Raw genomic sequence first — 23161 nt, forward strand, 5'->3', positions numbered from 1 at the left:
AGTAACAGCTAACACTTTATTGAAACTTATTCTGTGCCAGCCTCCTTGATGAGCTCTTTACATATGTTATGTTCATAAAAGTTCATAACAACAAGGAGAGGTGGGTATTATTCCTTCTTTACAGATGAGGAAGTCAAGGCTTTAAATTTTTTACTTTCCTGGCCAAGTAGGCACAGCTACTTGGTAGTGGAAACTCATATTTTTATTTTATTATTTGACCAGTACTTGAGTTAGAGATAACATGTCTGAAAAATAAAGCCAGAGTACTGACGAAGGAGCAGTGATAACTGTCAGGTTTAACTATACTGGAATGATGGGACTGCAGTTCTAGCCAGTTTGTATTGATTGAACTCAGGTTCTGGCTATGCTTAAAGCTTCCTGGAGAAAACTTACTAAGATGACATGTGCTGTAAGGAAGATTGATCTGGACCTCTGGGTGTGGTTTCTCCTGGTAACAAATTGTGTTTCCATATTCTCTGCATTTAAACACCTTTTTCAGGACACATACTGGTAAAACTGGAAATTTAAATCTAGAAATACCAATGAGTTTAGTAGAGCAAAAGTTGTTCCCAGATGACTCTCTTATTGCTGATTTTTTCAGCAAAAACAGTAGCAAATTTTTTTATAATAGTACATTAATGGATGGATAGGGAGTGACATACATTCAAATCTCATGATCAATGTGTGAGTAATTAGTGGTAAACTAATATCTGAGGTTTCTTTTTTTCTGCATAACAGGAGGCTCTGTATGGTGGCTGTAAGGCTGTATAATATTTAAACCAGAAGAACTGCTCTCTGTCCATAATTGAACACTGTTTTCAGTGTCTTTATATTATTCATTTTATTCTTAAATCTGTAAAGTAGTAAGGTTAGATGGTTAAATCTCAACAGGAGAGAAAATGGAGACTAGTAAGTAGAAGAGCTGAAACTAGTAGCTTAATGCAAAAGGAATGAAGCAGTGAGACAATGTATATGACTTTGAGATCAGTTTTTATTAAAAAGTTGTATAAATCTGCTATTTTTAACCTATTTTATGAGTCTGATTTAGATCTATATGGTGGAAATAAAGATGAGAATTTTTTTTAAAGATATTTGAGATAGCAATAATAGAAATATAGACTTCCTAGTTCCTATGTGGCACTGTATTTAAAAAGTACTTTTGGCCAGGCGTGGTGGCTCATGCCTGTAATCCCAGCTCTTTGGGAGGCTGAGACAGGTTGATCACGAAGTCAGGAGATCGAGACCGTCCTGACTAACACAGTGGAACCCCGTCTCTACTATAAATACAAAAAAATTAGCCGGGTGTGGTAGCCGGCGCCTGTAGTCCCAGCTACTCGGGAGACTGAGGCAGGAGAATGATGTGAACCTGGGAGGTGGAGCTTGCAGTGAGTCGAGATCGTGCCACTGCTCTCCAGCCTGGGTGACAGAGCAAGACTCCTTCTCCAAAAAAAAAAAAACGTACTTTTACATAACTGGTTTAAATAACTATGTTCTTAATTATAAAATAATAGCATGATTTTTTAGACATAGTGTGTACCCTGCACAGAGCTAAATAAATATGGCACTACAGTTTCCTATTAACTACACAAACTTATTGGTTGCAGGTCTTTTTACTGTGATCTGATTAAAATATAAAAAAAAGTTATAATATTAACATAGCATCATATATGTGTGTATATCTTATTATAGATGCTGCAAAAGATCCATAAGCACGCTTTACTTGCACTTTTCCAAAAGGATTTCCATTTGGAAAAATTGCACACATTATATTGTAGTAATAACTCATATAAGACAACATATGAGTCAGTATCAAGATAAATCATCTTATGTCTATTACCTTGGTGTTATTTGTTCTGCCTGAGTGGGTTAAGCAGACAGGAAAGGTAGAGTTTGAATTTTGATTAGAAATTGAGCCTATCTAATGTAGTCTCTCTATTGTCTTTGGTTTCCTTAAATTCAAATTTGAATTAATTACAATTTTTAAAGATACGCATTTAAGAACCAATAAAGGAATAGCTAAGTTGTAGTTACTCCAGATATAAAACCTGTTTTCTCTCTATATGTAATCTACAAAGCAAATACTTTATAATAGAGATGGAGTGTTTGCAGATTCATGCATTAATATTCCAATTTCTGTTTAGGGGACTAATCACATTTTAGCTGAGGTGATTTATGCCTTAATTATGAGTATTAATATGTGAAATTATTGACTCCTGGAAAACTTGTGAAATTCTATCATATGTGCAAATTGAGCATAGTACAATTTAGTGAACAGATAATGACAGTAATGAACATAGGTCACTTTTTATGAAATGAAAAAAATTGTTGGTAGTCCTAATAAAAATACAAAGATGTAATTTTAAAGTTAATTTTGTGTACTATTCCCTGATGGTTCCACTTGTGGATAAGTGGAACTCTCATGGAATCAAAGCTTTCCAAACTGCATCTCTCTTTTGTCTTCTTTTTTAGAATTTCTAATAATTGCTGGTATTGATTGTGATTTGAGTTTTAATTTCTCTCTTTCTTCTCCATCTGCCAGATATATTAAGAAACAAGAATTCCTGGCAACAGGAAGTAAATAATGAGAGAGAAAAGAGATAAAGACACAGATAAAATGCAACTAGGATAATCTAGCCCAGGATGACTTGCTATTATAATAATAGTGTTAAATGGTCTCATGTATAAAGTGAAACATAGACATTTTGAAATAATACTATTACCTTATTTTTTCTCCTTTTATGTTAGAAGGAAAACAAAGTAACATCCTAAAAGTTCTCCATAAACTAAGTCACCTCAAATATTTTAGAAGGAGGTAGGATAGACCGCGAGGTACTGTGGCTCATGCCTATAATCCCAGCACTTTGGGAGGCTAAGGTGGGCAGATCTCTTGAGACCAGGAGTTCGAGACCAGCATGGCCAACATGGAGAAACCCTGTCTCTACTAAAAAATTAGCCAGGCTTGGTGGTGTGCGCCTGTAGTCCCAGCTACTCAGGAAGCTGAAGCAGGAGAATCACTTGAACCCAGGAGGAGGAGGCTGCAGTGAGCCGAGATCGTGCCACTGCACTCCAGCCTGGGTGACAGAGAGAGACTTTCTCTCAAAAAAAAAGAGAAGGTAGGAGGGAAATTAAGCATTGTGCATTAGAGCTGATAAGCCCAGTATTAATCTGAAACCCAATTATTAAGTAACAAAATCAAAGAAAATGCTGGCTTCATGGTGAGATAGTAAATTCCTTCTTTCTTGAGTTGACTGATAGTTTCCTAGTGGTGACCTGGAGGTGGTGTTAAGATGGGATTAGAATAAGGTGATAGATAACTGTTCCCTTAAGGCTAAGCAGGGAAGTCAGCAGTCTAGTGGTTTCCATAAGCCTGTAATCCCAGCACTTTGGGAGGCCGAGGTGGGAGGATCACGAGGTCAGAAGATGGAGACCACCCTGGCTAACACGGTGAAACCCCGTCTCTACTAAAAATACAAAAAATTAGCCAGGTGTGCTGGCGGGCGCCAGTAGTCCCAGCTACTCGGGAGGCTGTGGCAGGAGAATGGCGTGAACCCAGGAGGCGGAACTTGCAGTGAGCCGAGATTGCGCCTCTGCACTCCAGTCTGGGTGACAGCGCGAGACTCCGTCCCCCCTCCCAAAAAAAAAAAAAACAAATTAATGAAACATGCTTATACCAGGAATTGGAAAAAAGAGACGATGGTGAAAAATCAGATGAGGAAAATGAAGATAAAGAAGGCAGCAAAGAGAAAAGTAAAGAAGGTGATGATGACGATGACGATGATGCTGCAGAACAGGAGGAATATGATGAAGAAGAGCAAGAAGAGGTAATGGTTCATTTGGGGATGGCAGCAAAATAAATAAGGTTTATCTAATAAGGAATCATATATATCGTATGTACTAAAATCAACAAACAGAAACCAAGATGATGGGAACCAGAAGTATATTATTATCAATGGCATCAATTCCTTGCTATTGAGAGAACTATTATAGCATTGAAATTATAATGATTTCAAATTGAATATAGGAGATAAAAATAACTTGACTGGCAGCTTTGTAAGTATAAATCTGCAAGTTAAGGAGATTGATCAGATTAGTGCAGTTAAGATTTAACAACATAAAAATTTAAGTCAGCAATTCAGGTAACGGAGGGCTTAACCACATAGGTCTAGAGGAGAATCCCTGCAGTGTGTTTCAAATTCCAAAGTGCGTGTGGACACTATCAGAGAAGATTGATAATTTAACCACAGGTATCTGGCTGAGTCAGGAGGACCCTGTGTTTTCGATTTGGGATGCCTAACTTTTAGAATGAAATGCACATAGTACATTTCAGAAGTAGCTTGAGTCAATCAAGTATATTTTTAGCAGGGTAACTTTGCAGACCACAGCCTCGTTGGGACTTTGTAGACACCTCAGACAGTAACCCTAGGTGGAGAGTTTCTTCTCGATTCTGGTGACCTTTGTCTTCATTTCATTTCAGCCTCTTATACCACATTCTCAAATTTTTCTTCTCCAGAAACTGTTCCAACTATGAAATCTTTACTATATTTATTTTGCATTAAATTTGCTATCTTTTGAAATTTATATTGATATAAACAGAGTAGTGTGGATACATTTTTTATCTGTTTCCGAGTGGCTAGCCAGCTGCTAACCTCATTTCTTCAATAATTTGCTTTCCTCATTGATTTTGAATTCTTCCTGTATCAGCTATTAGATTCCCATTTCTACCTCTGTTCTCTGTTCCATTGATCTATTTTGAATCAACACTAAGCTGTTCCAAGTAGTAGAAGCTTCTGATTATTTGTTTATGCTTGTAGAGCATGTCTTCTGTGCTACTCTTTTGTTTTCACAATTTTCCTGAATATTCTGTTATTCTTTCAGATAAATTTTAAGTCTAAACATTTAAAAATTGAATATGTCACATTTGTGGTAGATCACATTTGTCTCCAGCCTTCTTTTCAGATCATTCATGTTTTTATTTCTATTGCTCTCTGACACGATTGAGACTGTCAGTACTTCTGATCATCTCTTTCCCCTTTACTGGTTCTCTGTTTTAATTTTCTTTTCTAAGAAACTTAGACCCTTGCTCACCCTTCATCTTCTTTTTTGCCATTATTCTTGTCTCTTGTCCTCCCAGCGCACACTCTAGACCAAAGCCAACTTTGATCATTTCCATTCTCTATCTCTTTCCCCTTTCAAATCTGACCTATTGAGCATTTCTTGGGAATCACAGAAATTGATGCCCCTCAAAAAACACTAGCCCCATTTTTCTGGCTAACATGTTTTCTGTTTCTCTTTTTAAGTCAGCTCTTTACAGCAATTATTTTAGAGCAACTTCTTTCTTATTTCCCTTTGTTTACTACCTTCTCTTTCACTCTTAGCAGGTGATAGTACCTCCATACAGGAAATGAAGTCATCAAGAGGAAACTCTATTAATTTCATGTTTTCTGCCTGCAAACTCAGTGTCTTCCTTCCTCCTCCTCTTTTTTTTTTTTTTTTTTTTTTTATCGAGGGAGGAAATCCCCTTAATCCTATTTGGGGCTAACGGTCCTATCCTTTTTTGGAACCATAGTCCTCAGGTCATTTCCCTTTCCATATTTTTAACCTCTTTTTCTGTCTGTCTCTTCCATTCATGAATTAAAACATGTTCATTTCCCATTGTAAAATATGGTATCTACATTCTCCTTCATGCCATCTCTTGGAAAGCTGCTTTAGCTGTCATCACCCTCCTCCTCCCCCACCATTAGCTCTTTTCAATCTTAGTTTCACCTCCATCCTATTCAAATTATTGCTTTTGACAAATAGAAGTAGCTTAAAGAAAGAAATTATTGCTACCATGCTCACCATAGACAAATTTTAGCCTTTATGTCACTTAAGTTTTCTGTAGTATTTAACACTTCTGATAGCTCTATTATTAAAATACTATTTCCTGGCCAAGCACAGTGGCTTACTCTGTAATCCCAGCACTTTGGGAGGCCAAGGCAGGCGGATCACGAGGTCAGGAGTTCGAGACCAGCCTGGCCAACATGGTGAAACCCAGTCTCTACTAGAAATACAAAAGTTAGCCAGGTATGGTGGCAGGTGCCTGTAATCTCAGCTACTTGGGAGGCTGAGGCAGGAGAATCGCTTGAACCCAGGAGGCAGAGGTTGCCGTGAGCCGAGATTATGCCACTGCACTCCAGCCTGGGCAACATATATATATACTTATATATATAAATACATATATTTATAATTTCCTTTAAATTCAACAATTTTCAGCAATTATATGCATCTTCTGTATGTCAGGGATTGTGCTAATTGCCAAGTCGTAGACAAACATGGTAGCTTCCCTTCATTTTTGCTACATGATGCTTTTCATTTTTCTCCTATTTCTGGTACATTTTTGTAGTCTCTTGAGTTATTTCTAGTCTTTAAATGTCAGTGTTCTTCAGGGTTCTTCCCCTGGGCTTCTTTTTCTTGCCATAATCTCTCTGATTGATTGCATCCCTCCCCATAGTTACCCTGTATAGACGTGTAACTCCTCAGTTCTTTTTCATTCAACCTATAGTAAGTGTACACTAAGTATATGCTTGGAATTGTACTAGGCAATGGGAATATGAAGATAAGATACAGTTCTTCTCTCAGGGAAATCACTAGAGAGACAAGAAAGGTAACAGTTAATACGCAGTGAATAACACTATGATATGTTAGTACAGGATGCTATAGTGGCACATAAGAGATGCTATGGGCACACCAAAGTCTATTTTAGGCATATCAAAGATGATATTTTGAGGAAGACAATTTAGGTGATCTGAAGAGCTAATCACATCAAGATAGAAACATGGAATGGAGTGGACACTTACAGGGAGAAAAAAGAACATGGAGAGAGGCTTGCAGGTGATGAGAGTGTAGCATCTTAATTTAACTGATAAGATAAATCGGTATGGCTGAACTAGAGGGTGTAAGTGGGCTTATGTTGAGAGATGAAGCTGGAGAGATGAGCAGGTCCTTAAGGACTCTGAATGTCAAGCTGAGAAATTTGACTTTATCCTGAGCACTGTGGGGAGCATTCAGGGGTTTTAAACAGTGGAATGGTATAATGATGTTTATATTTTAGAAAGCTCAGTTGCTTTGAATGGAAGAGCCAAGTTTGGGTCATATTTGAAAGCTTATTGCTGTAAACCAGTGGTTTTCAATACTCTTGAAGGGATATTTAGTAGTGTCTGGAGATACATTTGGTTGTCACACTGCCATGGGGGTAGTAGGGTGGTGGTGCTATAGGTTCTAGTTTGTGTGGTCAATATTCTAGACAAGACTGGCATTTGCAATGCTCTATTGACAATGTCTGCTTGCACTGAGTTGAGTTGGAACTATATCCGTGTTGAAATTAAGATCTCCTCTAACAAAAACAACAAACATTGGGATTCTAGTAGTTTCAGAATTCTTCATTTAGCCTTAGCAGAATATTAAACAACACCAGTGAGTTTATTATAACATTTCATTTAAAACAAAAAACCAACAAAAAAACAACAAAAAAACTCCCCATTCTAATAGATGTGTGTTCTGCATGTATGGCTGAGTGAGGGTTGGAAAGGAGATCTTCATTAACACCTTTCTACGTTTAAAATTATTCTTCTCTGCTCTTTTTAGCAATTATTAATTAAAATTTGTGGTAATTTATCCAATGTATTGAGGATTTGATGGCACATTTTCTTTTGAAGAATAAAATGCGGCAAATTATCTGGTAACACCTATTAGTAAAATCAAGGAAATAAAAACTTGTCTTCTTCAATCTTTTGAATGTTGTAATTGAAGAAAAACACAAGGGCTCAAATGAGAGCCTAGAACCATTTAAGCCATCAGTTTCACTACTGAAATTATAGGTTTCACTACTTTGTACCTGTATCAAGATTACTAACATTACACAATTACCAAATTTGAACCACTTAAACAGAACTTGGAGGAGGTACTCATGTCTAAAACACAAGTGACATATGCTTGATTTAGAATACTAGAGTATCCTTTCCTTATTCATCTCCACTTTATGTACAAATCGGCTTACTTTTATTTCTACACAAGTGTTCTTACCAAAGGTCTCCTTTACAATGAGACCTCATTTGAACTCTCAACCATGCCACCCTCCCCTGGTATACAGGCCCCAAGCTTCACCCAGATGTCTAAATATTGCCAAATTTTTTTGGGCACCAGAAAAGCCAGGCCAACTTTCCAGAGATGGGAATGGTTTTAGCTGGATGCAGAAACTTACAGTATCTAGGGAATAAAAAGTAATGAGATAACTATCTAAATAATGCATATACAGTGAATAATACATGTTACTTTTCTTGCATTATGTAAATACATTTATATTAAAAATCCCACTATCCAGTTAGTAAAAAAAAAAAAAAAAAAAAAAAAAATCTTTGGAAAAAAGTTAATAAAATTGATAGGAGAAATAAAATTTATTTAAAAAATTAATAAAATTTGAGAATAGTCTGTATTTCTTACTATAGATAGTAGAGATGTGGAGATTAATCTCTTTTTATAGCAGATCTCAATCATGTGCAAAAATATACTGACTAGTAAAAGAAACACCCATGGTCTTATCACTCAGCTTTAACAATGGTCAATTCATAGCTAACCTTTCAACCACTCATTGATCTACCCAATCCCTCCCTGTCCACCCATCCCATTCCCTGTGCCCCATGTGCCTTGGATTGCAAAGAAAATCCTAGGCATCGTATCGTTTCATCTACAAATATTTCAGTATGGATTAAAAAATAAGGGCTCTTTAGCAACATCACTGTATCATTATAACATACCATACAATGAAATGTAATTCTTAATTTCATCAAATACCAGGCCAGTATTGAATTTTCTTGGTTGTCTCAAAAGGTTTGTTTGTTTCAAACAGAATCCAAATACAATCCATACATTGCAACTGATTAATACTCTTAGGTTTAATTTATATCCAAAGTGGATTTTTGATTGCAAGATACTGGAGGCCCAGAAAAATAAATAAGAAAGTAAGATTTTGAATTTTTGATAGAAAGCACAGATATTTTCTGAGTTATTTGCATGGACAATAGTCTTATTCAGCCACAAGAAAAAGAAACTAAGAAGCCCTAAATAGAGTATAATATAGGCATCTTAAGGATTTGGTTTGGTATCATGAGGCTTTTTTTTTTTTTTTTTAGGAAGTAAAAGTGTCTCTGGCTTATGCTCAGTTATGCTTTGTGACTAAAAATCTCAGTACTGGGGTAGTCTAATGGATGTTAATGTAAACTGGCTTTTTTTCTTGAGTGTCTGTGCATTTTTTGGGTAAGTGTTTAGAGGTTTAGCTAACTAAACTATGTATCATCCCAGTAAGCTGTAATGTGTTAGTAGCTATATTATCCTATCGAGATGGTATGGGCAACCGTTCATGTTCTCTTAGCTAGTTGGTGCCTGACAAGAGTGGGAGGTGGTGGTCTTAAGGAAGAAAGTAGCACAGGTAAACACAAGCGAAAACTGTTGTGTTTTTGAAGCTGATAAAAAAGCAGAGACTTTTAAGCCTGGAATATTTTCTTACTACTCATTCATTTTAATATTGACAAAGGAATGTATCATTTCACTTAGGAAAATGACTACATTAATTCATACTTTGAAGATGGAGATGATTTTGGCGCAGACAGTGATGACAACATGGATGAAGCAACCTATTAGGCATGAAATTTTTCAAAAAATATTTTTATGACGCAGCTTCTGAACATTTGGACAGACTTGATTTGTATTTTGTCTCTGATAAGGAACAAATATTTATTTTTGTTTTGTTTTGTTTTGTTTTGGACAAATATTTGTTACCAAAATATTCAAAACCACTTTGAGTTTACATACTAGTTACCTTACAAATTAGTCCCTGACATTCTGACATTCCTTCTAAACACCTCTGCCATCTCTCTCACGTACTCTCATGGATTTTTTTTTTATTATTATTTGAATATGAATGTGCCTAAAGAATTTTTGCTCTATTATAATCTATGTCTATGTACTTGAAGAAATCATTCTTGCTTAACTGCTGATCTTTTGTAAAACTACTGCTAGTCATAATGGATTTCTATAACCTGAAAGTTGATATAATACAGCACATGGAGCACTTTAAAAACAAAGAAACTTGAAAATAATTTTATTTTTTACCTTTACATGGTGTGTTCTAGACTACTGCATTATGACTACATAAACCTACCTGAGCTCTTACAAGTACAGAATTGTGAGATAGAGGTTTTGTGATGGAAAACATACACACAGGGAAAAATACCAAACTGAGCAATATGAATGTCACAACTCACATCTTAGCCAGTACAAAGAAACTCTCACATGGGGTGAATATTATAAATACTTGAATTTGGGACTAACTTAATACTGTATGATATATGAATTAATCATCCCACTGTAATAACTGACATCTTCAAATAGTTGGGCTTATGAAAAATTTGACTAAGACATTTTATTTAATTTTATATTTTATGTAAATGTGAAGTAAGTTCTGGTCATATAAATACCATGTAGAATGCATGTGTGTGAACTCTATGAAGTGTGGTGGCCTTTTATGTTTCAGAGTACTCAAGCTGTACAATTGATTTATATAAAAATGCAAAATGAACTCAGGTCATTTTGAAATTAAGATTAATTTTTTTGTTGTTTAACTTCAAAGCTAGCTCTCCTAACTTTATATTTTGGGAAAAATACCTAAAAACCTCAGCCTACAAAGACTCTCACAAATGCCAAAGATTTTCAAGGAAATTCATATTATATATTTCAAAAATGATTTATCAATGTTATCTACTAAAAGAGATAATTTTATTTTTTCCTTTTGGGAAGATATTATTATCCTCTAATGTGAGAATCAGATCCCTAGATTCTGTTTCTACCTGTACTATTAAACTCAACCTTGAACCTGAGCTTGGTTGTTTCTGTGCCTTAGTTTCTCTACTCGTAAACAATTTCCTATAAAAATTGTTTAAACACCAACCAAAATTTACCATATGTATTCATTCTCTTGCCTTAAAGATCAGTTCTTAATTTACATTTGGCCCTCACCCTCTAAAAATTTGTAGTTTGGAGAGTAACTGAAAACACAATTTTAAGAAACATGTTTTCCTCACAAAATATCTTATTTTCCTATCTTGTATTCATGCAGAAAATTGGAGAAAATGTGTATTGTCTTGTGCCATTTTGCAACATGAATTTCTCAGGAAAAAGATCACTTTCAATGGCAATACTTTCTTAAGTAATTCAAGATGGGTGTGAGGACCTATCTTATTAGTTTAGAGCTGTGTTAACCATTTGTGAATTACTTCTTGTTTAAAGGAAGTTGTCAAAAAATTTTTAAGATTCTAAATGGAATATATGAATAAAGCCGTAGAATAGAAACCTCACAAAAAGTTGTCATTTGCAGTTGATAATTAACATAGGTGTTTTATTCTTTCAACTCCTTAGTACCAGAGCCAAATACCATTTAGTTCTCGGAAATCTTATCAATATTGTTCTGTTTACTTACTTACTATAAATCTGCAGATAACCACTTGAACCAGGCAAATACACTGAAGATAAAGGTTATTTCTTTTTTTAGCTTTGAATTTGTCATGACAATTTTAGTCTTGCAGATAGCAGGGCAGCCCCTTAGGGCAAGGATTTACTCTGGGAGGTACCAGCCATACCCTTTAAGAGCTTTCTTTCCCCCTTTGAAAGATCTTTTTACAATGTTAAAGTATAGTAGTTGTGAGAACAAGCAGGATTTGCAGGTTGCTTTACCAGCATGAATCTCATTTTTCTGGCTTAAAATCTGAGACTGTGAAATTATTCCATAGGAAAGTGAATGTTATTTTGCAGAATTAGCCTGTTACATAAAAGTATTTGTTGAAGTGTCTTTAAAATTGCTATCATGAGCAAAACTGTTTGGTTGCTGTAATGCTTATTTTTCTGTATTTATTTACACATTAAATTCTTACAAAATTGTGTTCGTTTTATAGTAAGATATTTTGTTTTGAACTTATTTAAATGTTTATTTGGGAGAGAAAACTAATTTGTTAATACAGATCTTACCTAGTAACTATGTATTAAGCAGGGATGCTTGTTCCAAATAGTCTTGAATAAACAATCACCACAAACAACAAAACTCTGGGTAATGATTATTCAAAAAAGTTGTGAGACGGGCATGCTGGTCTGTGCCTATAAGTCCCAGCTACTCAGGAGGCTGAGGTGGGAGGACTGTTTGAGCTCAGGAGGTCAAGGCTTCAGTGGGCCAAGAGGAAGCTGAGGTGGGAGGACTGCTTGAGCCCAGGAGGTTGAGGCTTCAGTGAGCCAAGATGGCAACACACACACACACACACAGTTATGACAACAAACTTAAGAGATTTGGCAGACAATATAATTTAGTGTGATCATTCGTGCTTGGGCTGACTTATACTGGATACCAGAGAATGTTAAGACATTCAGAAGATTCTTGTTAAACTTTTCACTTCACTACCTTCAAATGTAGTGTCCATGGAGATTCTTGTTAAACTTTTCACTTCACTACCTTCAAATGTAGTGTCCATGGCTTTGCTTTTACATGGTTAAAATCTCAAGCCTGTGTGGTGGCATGTGCCTGTAGTCCCAGCTACTTGGGAGGCTCACATGGGAGGATCAATTGGCCCCAGGAGTTCGAGGCTGCAGTGAACCATCATGCCACTGCACTTCAGCCTGGGCGACCAAGCAAGAGTCTGTCTCAGAAAAAAAAAAAAAAAAAATTAAAAAATAAAACCCCTGTAGTAAAAATTTCCATTTGATTTAAAAAACACAATTTTAAGATCAAGATGCATTTGAAAATGGGAAAAAGAAAAAAACAGGGTTTATACACATTCCTCCATTAAATAAAAGCTCCGAAGACCTTTCTCAATTTTTCTGCTAAGCATCTTTTAAACAGTATTCTTGAGGTTGTTTTATAATAAATTAAAACTACATATAAATAGAGCAGGTTATAATCTGTAGATAATGACTCATCTACAACTTCATAGCAATTCCTGGACCATGCCTTAACAGATCTTACCCTGAGGAAAATCCCCCAAAGAACATTCATCTAAAATGTTTTATCTATGTCTTAGAGATAATCCAGGGTATTCTGCCTCACTGTAGCAAATAGGAAATCTGAATTGGTAAACCTCTGGCAATTTGCTGTATCTTACATAATATCTCTGTATTCGTTTGAGAGTAGAGGAGAAAAGCTTTGCTTTATTCAATTAAATTCACTGGCTTCCATTTTAGATTGAATAATAGAAACTTTATTACATGTTACAGATCTTTCAAAATATGAAAAATAAGGGGCAAAAAATTTTAAAAACATTTTACAGATGTACATGCTAACATAATGTTCTAGTTACATTTGTATAAAATACATTATACAAAAGATTTATAGATTTTGCATACATAAAAATTAAAGCATTCAGATATTTCTATGATCTAACAGTGCAATATGCACATACGTGGAAGAAAATACTGATTACCTGAGCAACATTTTTGTAATTCAAATAAAAAATGAATCCCATCAGTGCACCATTTAAATACAGACTTTAAAAGACTCCATTTTTATCCTGTAACACTGACTAGATCCTTGCTTCATGATATTTCTAAAACTAAGCGTATCCTTCATATTTCCAACTAGGTAATTTTAGAAGTAAATACTTTAAATTAAAAAGAACTAATTACTAAGTAGTGGTTCATTTAAAAAAAAACTTCAGGACACTGAGCCAAGCAGGTAGAGTCCAGCAAAAGAAAAGCTATAAATAAAGTCCTTTGGAGAAGATAATTTAACATGAGTCTTCTAATTTTTAATGTGGCCAGCAGAGTCTATAACCACTTTTAACATACCTTTTGAAAACAGGAACCCCATAACTTCCTAGGAGTGGGATAGCAATTTTATTTTAACCCAGACTTCATAAAACTATCAGCTTTTTCTTTACTTGCTAACTCCAAAATTTTAAGTGAACCAAATGCAGTAATTCTGCTGTTACTTTTACATTGCATACAAGTGCATGCGTGCACACATGCAGACACACACACAGGCCACACGTAAAGCAGCAGATTCAAATAAGGGTGTCAACACAATTAAAATCACAATGTTAAACAATAACTGTGCTTGTTAATTAGTTATACAAGGTAATTTGCATTTGATACAAACTTAACTTACATTAGTACTTTTTAGAAACTAAAATTATTCCAAATGTTTTAAATGCTTAGAAAATTCTTTTCTACACGGATAAGAACTGTAATTCAATAGGTAACCTTTATACAGAATTATATGTAACTCAAATTATATTCAATTAATTCAAAAATATATAATTTAAATATAGAAAAAAGAAAACTACCTGATGTGTTATAAGGATGTATATTTCCTTCAAAAAAGGATACTCTGCAAGACAAATGGTTTTTAATCAACAAATACACAGCACACCTTATTCCTTTAAAAATAAGTAACATATTTTGGAAATCGAACCCATAACAATTTCAAAGTACAACTAGCAAAAAGGTAAGGAATCACTGACTGTAATTTCATCAATTTGATGTAAACAAAGTTCTTCAAAGGACACCTGGCCTGTTTACCCTAAAATAATCTGCATTTTCTTCCTTAAAACCTCATTTTTCAGCAGGCTTAATAAATACAATGTAAACTGACCAGTTAACACTGAGCATAAATTATATCACACTTTTCTTTTCAAGATGCCCAAGGCACATTAAAACTATTTTTTAAATGTTTAATTTGCTAAGAGAACCAATTTGTAACTTCCCTATTAAACACTTGTTGGTAATTGTCTAAGGTCCTCTAATATTTGCAAAGGCTTTAATGTTTGACTTCTTTGTCCTGTCTTTTCCTGATGGTCTTCTGAAAGTACATAAAACTCCACTTGCCATAAATATTTACTTATTCCGACTGAAATTTGAAATATATAAAATGACTTATCAAAAGCCTAAAACATCAACAATTAGGAAATAATGCCCAGAAAATGAGGTGGTATTATATATCTTAAGTATATATTATATACAAAACAGGCAATCCAGACTCCACCAAATCTCATTTCTATTGAAGAATCATTCTGGTTACATTTTTAGAACACATACTTTTAAAGATTAAATGATGGAATCAGTATGCAAACGCTTCTTCCTTAGCCAGACTATAGCCGACTCAACAGATCTTAAAAAGAGGCACTATCACGCCCTTTTCAAGCAATCTATACACCTTTGGCCTTTGTTTCCCAATTTGATGCTACATGTATAGTTCAGGAAAAAAGTCTAAATTGGGTATTTTCTCTTTGAAAACAGAGGTTAAGGGATTACTAATTTGTCTGTTACAGTTAATATAAAAGACCTCTACTCATTTTTGCCTAATGAACCGTTTTCTTCAACAGACCTCAGACAGTTTTGACCCAATTATTTGTGCTTGATGGTGAAAATGGAGACAAATTTATATAGCCTATGTAACGCATCTGACTGGACCATCTGAAATAATGCTTAATTTTAATTCTGAAACTTGGATTTACTTACATAAAGCAGTAAGGCATTAAATATAATTAAGGCATGTTACTGTATGTAACAGCAATGATTTATCACAGTATATAAGGAATTATTTCTTAAATAATGGTAATATGTACATGTTTAACATATTTTTCATCATCAAAACTACAAAAGTGCTTTCAAATATCAGAGACAAATATAATCATTTTAAAAACAGATGCACAGAGGTGAGGTTAAAGGGTCTGTCCTAAAGAAAGCATTCTTAAGACAAAAATTACTGTCAGGTCTTCACCTATTCCAGTGTTCTACTGACTTCCCAACCATAATACATTATTTTGGGGTCTTGAAAATATTTTAATCTATTTCTTGGCCTCTGTTGTAGGAATTATAAATCACTTTCACCTTTCTCTTTGTATGTATGCTTTCATAGTACATGTGCTAAATGTAATTTTTAAAGGTTTTGAAGTGGTGTGTTACATATGCTACCATGAATAATTTTAGAATCAAACTTTCTTGCAACTGAATATTTTAGGGGTTCATAGTAGTAAATTTTTTTCAGCTGCAGATAACTGATGCTATCATTCTGCATCATAAATTTAACATTAATAAACTTCTTAAAAATTACCTAAAAAAAAAATTTTAACATACATCTTAAGAAAAATGATACATCTTCCAAGTTAAGAACTTCCTAAACACAGGTTTAAATTAATTTCTGCTTGAAACATTGACACACCAGATTTATGGATCAACTGCTCTCAACATCAACTAGTTGCTCAAAAAATGTTCAAAGTGTGAAATCCTTTTGTTAAAAACAAAAGCATCTCAATCTCTCTAAATTCTGCCTTTGAAGTGATTATTGGATATAACTGATTCACCACATTCCAGATGCACATGTGACTACTAACGTTTGATTACGAACTAATTGCTATGTTTCGTGTTGAGCAGCAGGTGACTGAGAATCTTGACTATACAGTTTATTATCATCTTGTTGGCCGAAATGTATTCCTTTAGTTGGCACAATTCCATTTTCCATTTCTCTCTGCTGTGATGGGGGTGTGATTTTTGAATGTAAATGTGAAGAGTCCACTGTTGAATGATGACTAACATCCACCTTAGCTAAAATTTCATAATACAACAAATAAAACACTGGTGTTATTATACCTACTATCAACATTATCACGACAGCTGTCCACCACCCTATTCCCCAGTCTGCTCCATAATAGGGATCTTTACGTTGAGTGTTTTTGTTATCAGGTTCAAAATGTATTTGTTGTGCTGTTAAGGCCGATACTACCTCATTGAGGTTCTCTCTCTTATTGTCTGTACACTTTACTATTTGTTCTATGTCTCGGTCTACTTCTTTTAAAAAGCTACCAGCTGAGTCACTGTAAGCAAGAGAATCATTAGCTGGCAAAATTTCCTGTTGTTCGGAAGAGTATTGAACAGATGAATGACGTGAAGTCTGTCTTCCTTTTGGAGGACAAAGTGTTTCGGTCAAGGAACTGAACTTTTTTACTGGAATTTTGATAGACCTAAGGGCAAAAAAGTCTTGATCACTGATGAGATTGTTAACTCTCTTGATATCTGCTACCTGTAAAAAAAAAAAAAAAAAAAAAAAGGCAACATACAACTGAATTCTAAATCAAAATAAAGGTAGCAATAGTCATTCATCCTAGTTACTTTTGGAGGAAAAAAAAAGTTGAACTTAATTATTAGTAGTATTAAGTTGCACCCAGAGAAATTTTAATTTTATTTGTAGATGAGAATTCTACATCACTTTAGATCTACCAATCTTAGGAAATCACTACTTTCTACTATCACCCACATATATTTGTAACACTAATTAATGCTATTTAAGTAAATCCTAGAATCCTTTGCTGCTTCCCTTTGTGCATCATGCATAAATACCACAGTCCTTCTACTTGTAAACAATTTGTGAAGGAAGGATTATGGGTAGTTATCTTCTTTATTCCAATTTGGAAACTGGAATATAGACAAATGCTACCCAACTAAAACTACCATATTTTATCAAAACTAAGATGCCATAACTCTTAAGATGCAGCATTATTTTATGTATATCCAGGGGGAAACAAAAAACTTCACCAAAATTTGAAGATGCCACCATTCAAAAAAAAGATGCTAAAATGTGTGGAAAAGCATATATACTTTAGAATTTAAAAAACTGGTAATTTATCCCCCTTACTTCTGAAGCCATTTCCACCCCCCCCACCACAAACTTCTCAGTGTAAATGCATTATTCAACTACCTTCAAGACTAATCACATAAGCTTTTTCTCTATATATTATATATTCCTCAACCTGTTTGTATTATCCCATCCACTGTGAGATAACCTGTCTGTACATCCTATTCCACTGTGTTGGGGGAAGAGGGGAGTGTCTGGCAGATTACCAATTGGTATGCCAGGTTCTCCCACCATCTATTAGTCCCATTCATTTCCATCAATGCTTTAATCTAAAACCTAATCATGTAACACCTGATTGATGTCAGAGAGATAAAGTGGGTCTAGTATGAAGCTTAGATTTCTGGTTTGGTCAACTTGAGGGATGATGACATTCATTAAGAAATGGAACACTGTGGAGGGTAAGAAGAGGATGAATGCAGATTTTAGACATGTTGACTTGGAGCTGCTTGAGATACACAAGTGGAAGATGTTCAGGACAGAGTTGTAGATATATGTCTGAAACTCAAGAACGATCTCAGCTGGAGACACAGATTTGTGGACTATCAGCAAAAATATAATTGAAGTCGGCCAGGCATGGTGGCTCATGCCTGTAATCCCAGCACTTTGAGAGGCGAGGCAGGTAGATCACTTGAGGTCAGGAGTTCGAGACCAGCCTGGCCAACATGATGAAACCCCATCTCTACTAAAAATATAAAAATTAGCCAGGCATGGTGGTACGTGCCTGTAGTCCTAGCTACTCGGGAGGCTGAGGCAGGAGAATTACTGGAACCCGGGAGGTTGTGGTTGCAGTGAGCAGAGATTATGCCACTGCACTCCAGCCTGGGCAACAGAGCAAGACTACATCTCAAAAAAAAAAAAAAAAAAAAGTAATTGAAATGAAAGAGGTCAAAGAGTAGACAGATTCACTAGAAAAAGCCTGGGAGAAAAAAACAACAAGATCCCTAAGGAACTTCAACATTTGATGGGTATGCTGAGTAACAGAAATCCACAAAGGAGATGAAGAATGGCCAGGAAGGGAATATACAATAGTGGTTAAAAGCATGGATAACTGGGTTTGAAGCATGGCTTTGACACCTTCTAGCTGTATGGCCTGGGGCAAGTTGTTTAACCTCCTTGCCATTAAGTTTCCACACCTGCAGTATGGCAGTAATAATACTACCTACATTATAGGGTTGAGGTGAACATTAATGATTTAAATTTTGCAGGACACTCAGAACAGTGATATATAGTATGCCATATAAAAGTTAGCTATTATTAAATGTTAACAGTAGGAAAACCAGACACCTGAAAATTCAAGGTGGTCAAGCAGAGAGGGTCTTTATGAGGGAGTAGTGAACAGAATCAACTGTAGATTCGTGATCAAGTACAATGAAGACTAAAAGAGGTCAAGCTGGAAAAATTATCTTGCAGTGTATGTGTGGGGGGATTAGAAAGAAAGGGTTGAACAATAACTAAAAGATGAAACAGTAAAGATAAAGGGTGTTTTATCATCTTACTACCTTCACACTGTTTTGTCTTACAGCAAATGAAGATTCACTGACAAATCCCAAAGTTTGACCCCATTCTCTTTAAATGCTCTTTTGCTTGGTATTGTGTACTCCTACTAATCTACTTAATACTCTTTTTGAATTAGGGTTCCAAGGTTTAGTATCTACCTAAGTTATCTCTCTGAATATCCCTATAATGATTTCTATGCTATGCCAACTTCCTTGGTTGCATTCAAGATTCCAACCTTGGACTTTTTATTCTTCTCATCAGTTGTGTAACTGACAGATTTTTAATAATTCTTAAGATTATTTCTAAGTGGAATATACCACTAACTACTTACTGTATTTTTTAAATGATAAATCCTTTTATAATAAATTTTATAATTTTTTTGTTGCTTATGCTCCCATCAAAAAGATGCACTGCTTATCTTAACTAATTCTGTTCATCACCTTTCCCACTATAGTGGCTGATATGGTTTGGGTATGTGTCCCCACCCAAATCTCATGTCATCTTATAATCTCCAATGTTGGAGATGGGGCCTGGGGAAGGTGATTGGATCATGCAGGTGGATTTCCCCCTTGATAATGTCCTGAGTTCTTGTGAGATCTGGTTGTTTAAAAGTGTGTGAAACCTCCTCTCTCACTCGCTCTTCCTCCTGCTTCAGCCATGTGAAAATGCCTGCTCTGGCTTTGCCTTCTGCCACGAGTAAAAGCTCTCTGAGGCCTCCCCAGAAGCAGATGATGCCTGCTTTACGTAAAACCTGCAGAACCAATAAACCTCTTTTCTTATAAACTACCCAGTCTCAGGTATTTTTTTACAGCAATGTGAGCACAGACTAATACAGAAGCCAATGCCATCTCTCCATTAATGTTAAGCACTTTTCATCATTCTCATTTCACATAAGCAATCAACTGATATATCCTGTGATTTTCCCCAATACATTTTTTAACACTTCTTTATCCTTATCACAAATATTTTAGTCTAAGTCCTGATCATCTTTATTATTCCAGTAATCTCTTTATTGGATCCCCTTCAATTCATCAGCAGGCCCCTCTGTTGTTCTGCATCAATCCTGTTAAAACCCTACAATAACTGTATTCTCTTACTATATGGATCAAACTTTTCCATTCTGTATCACTCCTGTTAAAATCTTACAATACGTATTCCCTTACTGTATGGATCAAACTTTTCCTCAGTGTCTCAAAGCATTTCATCCCAAATAGTCTGTGCCACTCATTTCTGAAATACCTACAAAAATTCCCTTTGTTGTTTACCATATTTCCTCCTTGAAATCTTTACATCACTGTTGAATGCCTGAAACATCCTTGTACCTCATTGGAAATATGACCTATTTTTAATTATTCAGATGGTATGTTAAATTTTCCTAAAATAATTTTCTAGGTTCATTAAAAGAAAGCTAATATCTTATAAAACCTCTGAACCACAAACCACATCTGTACTTTGATGTTTTTAGCCTTGTCTCTCATTTTGAAGTCTATTCCACCATCTACCTTCTATGACATATTCTGTAATTTATTTATCAATGGTCTTATTTCTCTACAAAACATTTACTCACATATTTATTTACATTTAGAAATAAACTTAGATATATTGTGATGTAATAATGGCAAGAATTGATGTTGCCATACACGAGCAAGGTAGGAGGAAAAAACTACCCAGCTCTTTTACATCAAAAAAATTCATTTTAATAAAATATTTTATTAAATTTTAAAATCAAAATTTGTAATGTTTTGATGAATTATGAATTGTAATAAGAAATGTGAATTATTGCAATAGTTGCAAATGTAGAAAGAAATACAACCTCATGACCATAATTTTTTTGGAATATAAATATATATAAATACATTTATATAATATAAACTTATAGATGTATGTTCCTATGAAAGTATTACAGGTAGTCAATAAGAGGTTTTTCAAGTATAAAAATACTTTATATCATGAAAAATTTGGGGGAAAGATGAAAATATTAATGAGAAAAAGGGATGATATAAAATCTCATGCTATTAATAAAAGAGCTCTCATATACACACTTTCCACTTTTTAAAAAAATACCAATTTCAGGTAGCAAATCCTGGAAGTACTTAGAATTCTGTGGATGCATTTAAAGAGCACTCTAATAGTCTTATTTTTAAATGTTAATACAACATTCTGAAAATTATACACTTTGTAACTATTTTAAGTCATGAGGAAGAATTTAAGTTCACTTAAAAATGTGCGAGGAGGTACACAGTACATATATTTCAAAATTCTGTTGGGAGTATGAGAACAAAAAGTTTGAAAACAAATGTTCTAACCAGTTTCCATATCAATGTGGATATAAAAATATCCTGCTAAGGCCTCAAAATGGGCATAATAACACAGACAGAAAAAGGGTCCAAATAGAGTACAGTGTCTATTAAAATAAAAAATACACCATTCCTCTTATCTGGCAATCCCACTTTTGGGATCTATCCCACAGAAATAAAGGCACTGCCATTTAAAGATACAGTTGTGATGATATTTGCCACACAAGGTAAAACACCAAGAAAATCCTGAGTATCAATTAATAGGGCAATGGCTTAAAAATACTGGAACATTGATACTACAGACATTATACAACCATTTAAAATAATAAGTTAGATCTATAAGGCTTTGAGGGATGGTCATGAAGGTGTCCATGATACATTAAAAAATGAAAAATGCAAGTTGCAGAGTAAAATGCGATACAATCCACGTTTAAAAATACAAAGATTACTAACTCTCCAAAACATGTATATATAAATAAATACTTATGAGCACAAAAAAAGGTACAGGAGCATGCCAAAGTGTTAACACTGGTTATCAAGAAATTGGGACAGGGAAAAACTTTTCCTTATACATTTCCACATTTTTTTTACCACTTGAATAAGAAGATAACATAGTTAAGTGTTGATTTCAATACTGAAATCCGTGGATTTGGAAATACACAGAAATTCAAGTATTTGTTAAAATTTTAAAAAGTAAACATTTACGAATGTGACACAGAAATTCAAGTATTTGTTAAAATTTTAAAAAGTAAACATTTACAAATGTGACACAGACACAGATTTCTTTTCTCTTTTTTTTTTTTTTTTTGAGACGGAGTCTTGCTCTGTCGCCCAGGCTGGAGTGGAGTGCAGTGGCGGGATCTTGGCTCACTGCAAGCTCCACCTCCTGGGTTCACGCCCTTCTCCTGCCTTAGCCTCCCAAATAGCTGGAACTACAGGCACCTGCCACTATGCCCGCCTAATTTTTTTGTATTTTTAGTAGAGACGGGGTTTCACTGTGTTAGCCAGGATGGTCTCGATCTCCTGACCTCGTGATCCACTTGCATCAGCCTCCCAAAGTGCTGGGATTACATGCGTGAGCCACCACTCCCAGCCCATGTGATACAGATTTCCATGCAAAAAATAATAAGAGCAAAAAATGGAGAAAGGAATAAACAAGGTAAAAAAGGACATGGAATTTATTTCAGTGTGGGTAAACAAATAATTTCTTATGGATTGCATTATGTGATATTAAAACTTACCGTACAACAGTACTGCAGGGCTATTGCATTTAGTGTATCTCCTTCTTGTATATCTTTTGTTAGTACTATAATGTCATCAAGTCTATCTCTTGATGTACTTCTTCGGACCTTCTCTTTTCCTCTGGATCGAAGCTCATACACTTCAGCATCCTCCTCCAACATATCACTGTCTGAACAATTTCCAAATGCATGTACTTGACCACTTGACTGAACTCCTGGAAGAGGAAAACTACGATTCTGATGCCTTCCTGCCATAATGTTAAAATCTAGAGGGAAAAAAAAGCAGAGAAAATTTTGGAATGTAGCTGATCCAACTGACTGACTGCATGTATCGTACATTCAGGACACAATCTTTTGTTTTTGTTTTAATGGTATTAGTTATTTAAACATTAGGTTTAAGTTTTTTTTTTTTTTTTTTTTTTTTT

At 34.8% G+C, this 23161-nt stretch overlaps 2 protein-coding genes across 7 annotated transcripts in view; one reads left to right on the forward strand and one right to left on the reverse strand.

Moving 5' to 3' along the window:
- The window catches only part of POLR3G (polymerase (RNA) III (DNA directed) polypeptide G (32kD)), a 47226-nt gene extending 35262 nt beyond the window's left edge, over positions 1-11964 (forward strand). For all 4 annotated transcript variants that reach the window (XM_011978017.1, XM_011978015.1, XM_011978016.1 and 1 more), the window contains 2 exons: positions 3675-3821; positions 9589-11964. In XM_011978017.1, the coding sequence (XP_011833407.1) occupies positions 3675-3821; positions 9589-9675 (234 nt within the window). In that variant the 3' untranslated portion in view covers positions 9676-11964. The remainder of the gene's footprint in view (positions 1-3674; positions 3822-9588) is intronic.
- A 1284-nt stretch (positions 11965-13248) lies between these two features.
- Positions 13249-23161, reverse strand: part of LYSMD3 (LysM, putative peptidoglycan-binding, domain containing 3) — a 14107-nt gene continuing 4194 nt past the window's right edge. The window contains exons 2-4 of one of the 3 annotated variants that reach the window (XM_011978022.1): positions 22737-23002; positions 17993-18090; positions 13249-17089 (exon numbers count right to left, since the gene is read on the reverse strand). In XM_011978022.1, coding sequence (XP_011833412.1) covers positions 16424-17089; positions 17993-18076 — 750 coding nt within the window. In that variant the 5' untranslated portion in view covers positions 18077-18090; positions 22737-23002 and the 3' untranslated portion in view covers positions 13249-16423. The remainder of the gene's footprint in view (positions 17090-17992; positions 18091-22736; positions 23003-23161) is intronic. The other 2 variants (XM_011978021.1, XM_011978023.1) reach the window with 2 other exon arrangements.

The sequence above is a fragment of the Mandrillus leucophaeus genome, unplaced genomic scaffold (assembly GCF_000951045.1).
Source record: "Mandrillus leucophaeus isolate KB7577 unplaced genomic scaffold, Mleu.le_1.0 Scaffold187, whole genome shotgun sequence".
NCBI lineage: Eukaryota > Metazoa > Chordata > Mammalia > Primates > Cercopithecidae > Mandrillus > Mandrillus leucophaeus.